The sequence below is a fragment of the Varanus komodoensis genome, unplaced genomic scaffold (assembly GCF_004798865.1).
Source record: "Varanus komodoensis strain SLA01 unplaced genomic scaffold, ASM479886v1 scaffold51, whole genome shotgun sequence".
NCBI classification, from domain to species: domain Eukaryota; kingdom Metazoa; phylum Chordata; class Lepidosauria; order Squamata; family Varanidae; genus Varanus; species Varanus komodoensis.
Window position 1 is genome coordinate 1,494,821 of NW_025336100.1, and position 12,188 is coordinate 1,507,008.

At 41.3% G+C, this 12,188-nt stretch overlaps 1 protein-coding gene across 14 annotated transcripts in view; it reads left to right on the forward strand.

Annotated features, from left to right (window-relative positions):
- FHOD3 (formin homology 2 domain containing 3) overlaps nucleotides 1-12,188 on the forward strand; it is a 553,244-nt gene that overhangs the window by 439,276 nt on the left and 101,780 nt on the right. For all 14 annotated transcript variants that reach the window (XM_044447289.1, XM_044447292.1, XM_044447291.1 and 11 more), the window contains one exon: nucleotides 9,981-10,139. In XM_044447289.1, the coding sequence (XP_044303224.1) occupies nucleotides 9,981-10,139 (159 nt within the window). The remainder of the gene's footprint in view (nucleotides 1-9,980; nucleotides 10,140-12,188) is intronic.

The window sequence follows — 12,188 nt, forward strand, 5'->3', positions numbered from 1 at the left end:
CCTTCCTCTTTATGACAGCCTTTGAGGTACTTATAGAGGGATATCATGTCACCCCTCAGTCTTCTCAAGGCTGAACATGCCCCATTCTCTCAGTCTCATAAGTGCTTCCAAACCATGAATCATTTTTGTTGCCCTTCTCTGGACCATTTCTAATTTTTCTGCATCTTTCTTAAATCTTGATGCCCAAAACTGGACACACTACTCCAGGTGAGGCCTGACTAGTGAGGAATGTAGAGGAACTACTCCTGCAGGGTTGCTCATTGCTACTGCTGTTGTGCTGCCATTACCATGACATGAGACAGAAGCAATTCAAAAGGAACTTCCTCCCCACCTCGCCAATTTGGGGACATTTGAAAACCAGCTTTTGGTATGTGCCCTGGGATTTCAGATGCCCCACAATATGTACTTTGGAGTCATTTGTCACACCATCTCCTTTCTTGATTCTAGATCAGTAATCTGAACCTCACTTCTCTGGGGGAAAGGGTCTCATTCTAAGTCCAAATTGGTAACTTCTGTTTACTGAGAACTAGTTTTCAAAGGACAGAGACATGCAATGGAGTCCCACAAACTTACTCCTTCAGAATTGCCCACCTAACACAAGCTGTGAATTTCTTCCTCAGACTAATCAGTGGTCATAAACACCAAGTCAACAATCAGTAGCACTCCCATAGTCATATCTCATGGTTTCTGATCTAGTTAACATTTGGTAACACTGACTCTTTCTAAGCTCTCAGTCCTTTCAATACCTCAGTAATTTGACCTTGACCTCATTTATAACTCCTCCAGTGCCCCACCCCCAATTGGGGTTGGATAGGCTGTATGCCACTTCCAGGTTGTTGTCTGTGCCTATTTTAGTTTGCCTTTAGATGGACTCCAACAATAATCCTATTCATATTTTATCTTATTTTGTCAGTATGGATGCCTCCCTTTGGTAAACATAATATCATTCTTCAGGTGTAAACAGGGTCTACATCATATTGACTATCTGTGTACACATCAGTATGTTAGATTTCCTAGTTGCCCATCACATGCCAGCATAGTTCCAGAGGGAGGCAAGAAACTTTGCATCTCTGAAGTGCAATTGATTGCACCTCTGTTGTGCACTGCTTCAAGAAGCAAAGTGTGTGTGCATGCATGTGTGTGTGTTGGGGGCTAAGGGTGAACTTGCTTGCTTCCTTGGATAGATGCACCAGTACATTTTGTAGGCGTGCCTGTTCCCTTCAGATCCATTCAGTGGGATGGAGCCAGAAGCAGGACATATGGCTGCACCTTCAGTCACCTTGAGTTCCACCAGCCTTCCCCTGCTTGGGATTTGAAACAGTGGATTACTTATCTCTTTCTCTTGCAGCCTGAACTGCTTGTGTTTTTCATGAAAGACAGTTTGGGGCTTGCAGTTGGTAGAACATGCTTTCTTTTCATCATAGTAATAGCAGTTGTTTCTACTGCTTTCCTTCAGTCACTTTTCCCCTCCCATGGAAATGAGCTGAATGTCATATTTACAACACTGGCATGATTGGCAACTCTCATAACTACATCAATGTTGTCATGAAGCAACTGTAATCTTCACTAGACCATGTCCATTATGACTACTATCCTACCTAGCTTTGATATCAAACTCTATGTTCTCTTCTTGAATTCACAGGAGCATCCATTCTTCCACATTGATCTCACAGTTTTGCTTATGCACATTATGTACTGGCATTTATAATCCAATCTGCAATATAGACAAGACCTGCTGCATAGTAGTATAACTTCAAATTAGGTACTGCAAGACCTCCTCTCTCCTTTGCATCCTGATGGATTTTAAATCTGATCCTCAGCTTCTTGCCATTTCAAATAATAGTTGTCTTTGCCTGATAATACAGTTGGTATCATTTGAAAGAAAAGGTTCAGTTTAGGTAGTACATTCACTTTTATATATCCCAGCCAAGATGCTTTTAATTTAGTAAATGTTTGTAAATCTTTTTGGATCTTCATCCAAGTTATTAGATCATTGCCTTGAAATAGTGTGTCAGTATGTCCCATGAGATTTATCTCAGAATATTTGACTGGGTTTGAAGTTACTTCACATACTTTTTTATAGTCTCCTCTTCCTGCTTTGTTACAAATTTTAATATATATATATTTTCTTACCAATCTTATACCCTGAATAAAGTCCAAATTTTTCAACTTGCTCTTTTATATACAGTACAGGTTGATGTGGACCCAAAATAGTCAAAATTATGTCATCAGCATAGCATTTCATTTTATACTCTTTTCCACCTGTTTTAAAACCTTTGCTTTTTGGGATTCTGTCTTGTCTTTTTTGCTAACATTTCCAGTACATGGATAAATAAAAAAGGCAATAAAGGACATCCTTGGTGTATTCCCTTTTCTATTTGTAAGCTATCAATTAATGTGCCATTAATTAAAACAGTAGTCTGTTGTATAGTATAGATTACCTAAATCCAATTCAGAAAGCTTGGACCACAGTCTAGATGTTGAAGTGTTTTCATACAAAAAAAAGACCCAGCCATGTTGTCAAAGGCTTATTCCACATCTAAAAAAATAAATGCAGCTTTCTTCCTCTTCTTCTTAACCCATTCAGTTGCATCAATCACAAAACATATATTACTTTTCATATTCCTTTTAAGGACAAATGGAGCTTGATCTGTTTGGATCTGTTTTTCTATATAATTTCTTAATCTCTCTGCCATTATTGAAGTAAAGAGTTTAGAATCCACATTTAATAATGAACTAGGTCAGTAAAAATGCAGTAATATAAGATTATTACCTGCTTTATGTATCAATGTTTTATGAGCTTCCTGCAGTGTTGGTGGTAGCAATCCCTCTTCTTTAATTTCATCCATTACTTGTTGTAGTGGCAAAATTAGTTTTCCCTCTAGAGGTTTGTAATATATATCAGTAAATCCATCGGAACTAGGTGCTGTATCATTTTTCAGTTTTCTAACAGCTTGTGATAGCTCTTGAATAATAATAGTATCATTCAGTATTTTCCTCTGCTCCGAGGTGAATCTCTCAAGACATGCTTCTTTTATATATTCCATTCTATCTTCTGGAGTCGGTGTTTTTTATATAGCTTTGAAAAAAAATGAATTGGGTTTCCTTTTCAACCTAAGTTATGCCATTGTCTGTCTTCACCCTGTTATAGATCTTCTTTCTATGTTCTTCTTAAGGCAATATGCTAGCATCTCTTCAGTATATTGATTTGAACACAAGCCTCTCCTTTAGGCTTCCTGGAACATTGTTTGTGTGCTAACCTCAGGTTAGTCCTCTAGGCTTACAAGAATGAAAACATTTTCTCTTTGCTGGTTAATTATTATCCTGCAGTGCCAGTTGACAGCAATACTAACTCAGTATCTTCAGTCCTCGTAGAAAAATGGAAACAAAACTAGTCAGAAGGGGTCTCTGGGGCCACCTAGTCTGACCCCTGGCTCCAGCCAGCTCTGCTCATGTAATCCCCAACATGTGGTTATACACTCTTCCCTTGAATGCCCAAATTGATGGGGCCTCTACCACCTCCCTTTGAAGCCCATTCCATATGCTAGGGGTCCTGACCATCAGGAGGTACTTCCTGACATCCAACCTGAAGCCTGGTTTCTTGAGCTTTGCTCCCATTGGAATGCCCTCCACTGTAGAGAGAAAGAGGTCGTGGCCCTCCTCCACATGACATCCACTCACAAACATATAAGTCACTAAAAGATCCCCTCTGAGTCTCCTCTTCTCCAGGCCAAAAAGACCCAGTTCCCTCAATCTCTCCTCATATGTCATCCCTCCCAACCCACCTACCATTCTTGTGACCCTGAAGTGAACCAATTCTAACCTAGCTATGTCTCTCCTATAATGTGGAGCCCAGAACTGGACACAGTACTCCAGTTGTGGGTGCACCAGAGTTGTGTAGACCAGTATCAACACCTCCCTAGATCTGGATGCCACACTTCTGGCTATACATCCAAGGGTGGCATTTGCCTTCTTAACTGTCACATCACAATACCAACTCATGTTCAGACTGCTGTCACCAAGTACCCCAAGATCCCTTTCACAAGTGCTGCTCTTCAGCCACTTCTCCCCCATCTTGTACATGTGACACCTATTCCTGTGTCCCAAGTGCATGACTTTGCACTTACCCACATTGAATACCATCCTGTTGTCCCCCACCCACTTCCACAGTCAGTTCACAACCTGCTCCTCACTGGTGGCCACTGCCCCCACTTTGGTATCATCTGTGAATTTAGTCAGCAGACAGGTTATCCCTTCCTCCAGATCATTGATAAGGAGGATGAACAGAATCAGTCCCAAAACTGAGCCCTGAGGGACTCTGCTTGTCACCAGCTGCCATCCTCACTGATACCAATTTCTCCACCAGGATATCATAAGGCACCTTGTCAAAGACCCTGCTGAAATCCAGGTAAACTACATCCACCGTATCCTCTCTGTCTGGCCACCTCAAGACGTTATCATAGAATTCCTCTTCAAAATGGTATAATTGCATGATCATTTATGATAGGAATGTGCTTTCCTCTCATGAAGTCTGCACTGTTTTATGTCCTAGACCAGCTGGCTCCCAACCTTTTCTATGCTCTGCACCCCTAGAAAATGTTTGATTTAAGTCTGCACCCCCTACAAAAGTAGTACCACATTTGAAGATGAAGAAGTCAAATTTCTATTTTTTTGAACCACAAACTGAACCATGTACAGTACTGTGGGTGATCAAATCAAACTAAATAAAAAGCTTTTAACATTGCATAAAAATTGAGCAATGAGGGGAAAATCATAAATAGTAAAATCAATACAAATTGTGAATATAAAATTTAATGACTTCTTTATTTCTGCTTCTCATTCATAATTTTGTGAAAGTGTGGAATTTTCTTGCTGATTGCATTCCGCAAGTCTGCTTGTGGATTCAGGCAATAGCTAGCTTTTGCCTTGATTGACAAAAGAGAACTGAATCCAAATGCAAATAAAATAAGAAATAATTTTATTGTTGAGCTTATTTTGGGTGAAAAAAGTCACACTTCACTAGTTTTGGCACATCATCACAGCCTTCCTCTTTGTTGCACCTCCTGAATTGCCACCTCATACTCCCTGGGGGTATGGGCACCCCAGGTTGGGAACCCCTGCCCTAGACATAGCAGATTGACAAAATGTTCATCACAGGACATTTTGGTTACCTGCCTGCACCCACCTCCAGCTTGCTCAACTTGCTAATTTCCCCTATGTATGACCACACAGAGACCATAAACAAAAAAAGATAACATGCTTGTTACATGGTACATTGCACTTGTAATTGTAGTTCTTTAAACGACCATCTGTGCCCAGGACTCTGGCATGGACTCTATGACACCCACGGAGGCATGCCATGTTGCCCACTTCCCACTTCATGCCAGATGGCTCATGAAATGGTCTCTCTGGTGTTTGCTCAGGCCCAGTTCTCCCCTTACATATGTTTTGCTGTCTTGCATCTTTCCATCCACTCACCCTCCTTCTGACTGTAAAGACTCCAGCAGTTGCAAACTCAAGTCATTTTGTAGGAAGAGAACAGAAAGAGAGTGCAGAAGGAGGCAAAGTAAACTGAGTTATTCCAAGCAAGTGTGTTGATATAAGGAAGGAGGAAAGATAAGTCTGGGAAACAAACAAAAAAACACACGAAAGCTGAAGGGGAGGAGTGCTGCAAACTGCTGAGATTATGCAGAGGGCTGGAGGAGCAGCATGTTATTTTCCCTTTGCTCAATTTCCTCATTAGTTTCCTTCTCATTCTTCTTCTTATGCTTCCCACCTTTTGCCATTCTTTTACTCTCTTTTTCCCCCATGTGTGTGGGGGTTGCCAGATATAAAAGAGGGCAAATATCTTACATCTTTAATAGTTGTGTAACAGATGGGATTCCAGCAGATATAGCTAGTCATGCAAATTCCTTCTAGTACACCATGCAGCTTGTCTTAGAAACAAATTTCACTGGGTTCCTTTGGACTTAACCTTGAATAAGCATGCATGGAATTGTATGCACAGAATTGTATACATAAAACTGTGAACCTCACCAGTTCTTTTCTTCTGTACAATGGGTGTCAGAGCAGAAAACTCCAGGATTCAAAGGAGTGGGAGGCTGCTTGATTTGGGCTCTGACTCCTCCTCTGCCTTCCACTCAATTCCCTGGATACTTTAAATTTTAGCTTCACTGGCTTGCCTTCTGTGAAATGGGTGTCTTGATTGGCCATGCTCACTATGGCAGTTATTTTGTAAATAGTACCAATGATATGTTTTCTATATTCCAGATAATCAAATAGAGTTGGAGTTGGGGGCTAATGAGGCCATCAAGTTCAGCCCTCTGCTTATTGCAGGACTCCAGTTAAATCTTCCCTGACAGATGGCTGTCCAACTCTCTTGAATGTCTCCAGTATGTGACACCCCACAACCTCCCCTGGGAACTGGTTCCATTGCTGTACTGCTCTAACAGTCAGGCAATTTTCCCTGATATCTAGCTGGAATCTGGCTTCCTGTAACTTGAGCCCATTATTCCATGTCCTGCACTCTGGGATGATTGAGGAGAGATCCTGGCCTTTCTCTGTGTGACAGCCTTTTAAGCTTACATATTTTCCCTCAGACTTCTCTTCTTGAGGCTAAACATACCAGTTTCAATGTCTCCCCATAGCACTTCATATCCAGTTCTCTGATCATCTTTATTGCCCTCCTCTGAGCTTTTTCCAATTTTTCTACAATGTGCCTACCCCCTGAAGGGAGCCAGGACCCTCTGACTGTGTGGTCACACAGCTCATCCCTCCTAGCTTGTGTTTTCTGTGGTCACAAAGTAATTGGAGGAAAGGTTTTGGCTTCATCCTTGAAGCATTCGGGAACACAGGGTTTCCTCATTCAAGGGAAGGTGCTACAAGCTCTTCCAAAATCTAGAAGTTTCCATAACATTACTCTTTGCAGGCATAGGCGCCATATATGTGACTGCAGAGATGAACTCTCAAAGAAGTGCAGTTACCACTAAGTAACATGTTTTCCTCACTTCAGTGAACTTAGGCAGGTGCTCCACAGAGACATGGCAACAGGAACTGGAGTGGAAAAGAGTGGCTGCAGTTAAGATCAGAAGAGGAAGACTGAGGTTTGGCTGCCTCCCATTACATATGTTCTTAGATACAGCTGCAACCAATTTTATTCCTGTCCTGAGCCTTAGCTGTGATTTCCATAACATACAGCAATCACTTCCCTGTGCAGGCTTTCAATACATTTGCATTATTATTATTATTATTATCATCATCATCATCATCATCATCATCATCATCATCATTGCAACAAAGTAAAACAACATTTACTTTAGAAAGGAGCTTGCAGACAATATGCACCTTTGGTAACTTCAGAAACCAGTAACTCAAGATTGCTCTAGAACACTCAGAATGTCCTCTGTTGGGAGAATTGTATTCTTCATTACGAAGAATAAACAATTATAAGACAGTTTAAGCAGGGAAAGATAGGATCCCAGCTCTAAAGCATCCTGGGAGGATATCAATACATCTCCACACACCCCAGCCACACACCTCATGAGCATTGATGGTTGTGGGAATGGTGGTTATTTGTTTCATTATTTATTTAATCTAAATCCTTTTCCTCCAAGAAATGACACTCAGGGCTGCTACCAATACAATACAAATGGTTTTATTAACTATGGTGTGTAGACCTGTCCCACTGTTTTCTCTGTTGCCAAACTTTACCAGGTTTTGCACTGAACAAACCACTGAACAATCTATTTAACCACTGCCAAAAGTGGTGGAGTGTGGGAGGGATCAGTGTGTTAGTCATGGGAGAAAATACCTCTGCCATACCACTATCAACATTTGTATGGACTCCTGTCAAGTCATATGCTGCTGTATTGATGCATCCATTGTGGTATTTTCAAGGTGTTTGCTGTTTGTTGTTTTCCATTGACCTGGTGTGTTTCATAGAGCTGGCTCACTACTAGTACCTGCCTGGAAACACATCCTGTCATTTAGAACATTTTCCACTAAGGTGCAATATGTCAGGTACTGGCTATAGTTGGCTATGAAGACACTGTGCATAGCTCAAAGGTACCATGCTTAATTATTGCTGTTTGTGTTCCTGGGTTGAGTTCAAGCATGCAAAAGAACAGTTAAAGTTGGTATGAATAAAAGGTACCCCTCTTCAAATTGCTGATATAGTCGATATAAGTACACATCTCTCCATGGCCTTTTGGCTTGTCAAATGTATCACAATCATAACCATTTACTTTTCAGGTGCTTCCTGCTGAAGTTCTGGACAGGAAGCAAACAGCCTCAAGTGTGATGACAAAAAACTTCCTCTGGTATTTCATTTTAATTGGGCTACTTTGTGCCACAATGCCAACGCTGAGTGCCATGATGGCAAGCTAATACTGCATGTGCAGGAACCAGCAACCTATGTGTAGTCAGGCAGTTAAATGTCTCATGTTCCGTATCACTTCAAGCCAGGTTTTAGATGCTGCTACAGGGCTGCATCTGGGTGGGAGGGGTGGCTCAAAATGTACAGACTTGACCTACCACTGAATTTCCAGTGCTCATAGAACACTTCAGATATAGCATTTTCACAAATGTGGCACTGATTTAATTTCAGTGCATGTTCTACCAGTTATAAATCTATGTGCTGCTGCAACACCCCATGTATAAGCCCATTGCCCTGGAAGAGAAGAGATAAAACTGTGGCCCCTTTATGTGCATAGTCGGGCAAACTCTGAAAGAAGTCATTCTAGGAAAATTGCATCTTCAAACTACTCAGTTTGGGGAAAAAAACACTGAATTACAGCCAGATTACCTGGCCGTAATTTGGAGGGCAGAGAAAAAGGCAAACCTGGTAAGTCAAAAGTTGGTGCATTGCTCATTGCAAAGAGACTTTGCCTGTAACTCCTTCACATGTTATTTTCAGTCAAGTGACACCTTTACTTTCCTTCCTAAACTACAGATTTGTGCATTGGCCTCAATGGAATTATTCTAAAAGAAATGTTTCAAACATTGTATCAGCCTTCCCCAAGCAGGTACCCTCCAGATGTTTTAAAATTCCAATTCCCATCAGCCCCAGCCAGCATGGCTGATGATCAGCAATGCTAGAATTTCTTGTCAAATCCAGAAAAGTGATTAAAAACAACTGCCAATGCCACAGCTAGAAACTGTGATATGGTTGCTTTTGTTGTATTTGTTGAAATATTCTTCCACATGGTTCAGAGAATATGGGAGAACCTTAGCCATGTATCTGACACACAATTAGCCAAGATAAAGAGTTAAATCCTAAAGATGCATAAATTCATAAATTTAACATAAGATGCTCGTATCAACATGATGTGACTGACAAATATTTATCCATTGTTTAGGCTAGCTAGAGTACAGTTTGGAAATCCACCTTTATTTCCAAGTAAAGTTTGGAAATCCATCATTGAGCCGTTTTAAGAGAGAGGGAGAACTGGCAAAGGCCAGATCAGAGGACCATAGACATGATAGATGTCCAACTGTATTGCTTCAGGAGTGAAACACACAACTAACATTTATTTTCTCCCCATCTCCAATTGTTTCATGTTTTACATTTGCTTTTACATTCCTGATATATGAGAACAAGAACAACAGCAAAAACCCTGTTTGCTAATCATGGATTTTTTTAAAGGATGTGCCATTTATCTTGCCACAGCTATTTATCTTCAGTGACTTAGGTCAAGTCACAACTACAGGAAAAAAATGGAGTTTGCTTCTGCTGCCTTGATGCAAGATATCCCACTACAGCTGCTCCTAATATCAGCTTCTGATATTGCCAGTGTGAACAAGTTACATTTGCCCCAAGTGTCCTGGGACCATTAACAGTGCTAGACAGCCTGTTGTACAAAACCTCTGTGTTATGTACAAGTCAGAAACACATCGATTTTTGTCTGATGTCAACATATGTATTACATCTGACTTAAAGAATGTAACTGTTACCTCTCCCCCACCCCTGGTCTTTTTCTCAGAAAACTGCTGCAGATAGCAAGAGGCAGGAAATCATCGTGTTGGATTCCAAACGAAGCAATGCTATTAATATTGGGCTGACAGTATTACCTCCTCCAAGGACAATCAAGACTGCCATTTTGAACTTTGATGAATATGCCTTAAATAAGGAAGGAATAGAGGTACTGAGTTCTAAGTTAAGAGCATATTGTTTTTTCCAGGTATTGTGGCTTAAAAGTATATCCATATGTAAGATCTTGTCTAGCTGAATGGTATTATACATGTTATTCAGTAGGAATGAACCTGTAACATGGGACCCACTTTTCATTTTTGAACCTATATGTCCATCTTTTTCCAGATGCAAAATAAGATAGTAGAGATCCTGTATCTTGAGTAGTTGTGCAGAAGAGGGAATTTCAACAAGTGCAACTTTTCCTACTTACTTGCCTGCCACAATTCCCAATTCTACACAGCTGCTAAAGGTACAGAAGCCCCTTCCTCCTTTGTGTCTTGGCTTTTTATGTCCTTTTGTTTCTCTTTCTAAAAGAAGCCCTAAGCTAAAATTCATAGAAGTACCACTGGTGCAATTCAGCTTCTTCTTGTGGTTGTTGTTAGTCGTGAAGTCGTGTTCGACCCATCGCAACCCCATGGACAACATTCATCCAGGCCTTTCTGACCTCCACCATCCCCCAGAGACCACTTAAGCTCATACCAACTGCTTCAGTGACTCCATCTAGCCACCTCATCCTCTGCCATCCCCTTCTTCTTTTGCCATCTATTGTTCCCAGCATTAGGCTCTTCTCCACAGAGTTCTTCCTTCTCATTAGGTGGCCAAAGTATTTGAGTTTCATCTTCAGGATCTGACCTTCTAGTCAGGGTTGATCTCCTCTAGCACTGGCCGGTTTGATCACCTTGCAGTCCAAGGGAATCGTAGGAGTCCTCTCTAGCACCACAATTCAAAGGCCTCAATTCTTTGGTGCTCAGCCTTTCTTATGGTCCAGCTTTCACAGCCATACATTGCAACTGGGAAAACCATACATTGCCTTAACTATACACACTTTTGTTGGCAGGGTGATGTCTCTGCTTTTTAGTATGCTGTCTAGATTTGCCATAGTTTTCCTCCCCAGGAACAAGCGTCTTTTAATTTCTTGGCTGCAGTCCCCATCTGCGGTGATCTTCGAGCCCAGGAAAATAAAATCTGTCACTACCTCCAGTTCTTCCCCATCTATTTGCCAGGAAGTGAGAGGACCGAATGTCATGATCTTAGTTTTCTTAATGTTGAGTTTCAAGCCAACTTTTGCACTCTCCACCTTCACCCGCATCAAGAGGCATTTTAGTTCCTCTTCACTTTCTGCCATGAGAGTGGTATCATCTGCATATCTGAGGTTGTTGATATTTCTCCCAGCAATCTTAATTCCAACTGGTGATTCATCTAGCCCCACCTTTCTCATGATGTGCTCTGCATATAAATTAAACTGGCAGGGCAACAGTATACAGCCTTGCCGAATTCATTTCTCAATTTTGAACCAATCAGTGGTTCCATGTCCAGTTCTCACTGTTGCTTCTTGACCCACATATAGGTTTCTCAAGAGACAAATAAGATGGTCTGGTACTCCCATTTCTTTAAGAACTTGCCACAATTTGTTGTGATCCACACAATCAAAGGCTTTAGCATAGTCAATGAAGCAGAAGTAGATGTTTTTCTGCAACTCCCTAGCTTTCTCCATGATCCAGCATATGTTGGCAATTTGATCTCTAGTTCCTCTCCCTCTTCGAAATCCTGCCTGTACTTCTGGTAGTTCTCTGTCCACATACTGCTGGAGCCTAGCTTGTAGGATTTTGAGCATCACTTTGCTAGAATGTGAAATGAATGCAATGGTGCGGTAGTTTGAACATTCTTTGGCATTGCCCTTCTTTGGGATCGGAATGTAAACTGACCTTTTCCAATCCTGTGGCCACTGTTGAGTTTTCCAAATTTGCTGGCATATTGAGTGTAGCACTTTTACTGCATCATCTTTTAGGATTTTGAATAGCTCAGCTGGAATACTGTCACCTCCACTAGCTTTGTTGTTGCTCAGACTTCCTAGAGCCCATTTGACTTAACATTCCAGGATGTCTGGCTCAAGGTCAGTGACCACCCCATCGTGGTTATCAGGGACGTTAAGCTCTTTCTTGTATAGTTCCTCTGTGTAATCTTGCCACCACTTCTTACTCTCTTCTGCCTCTGTTAG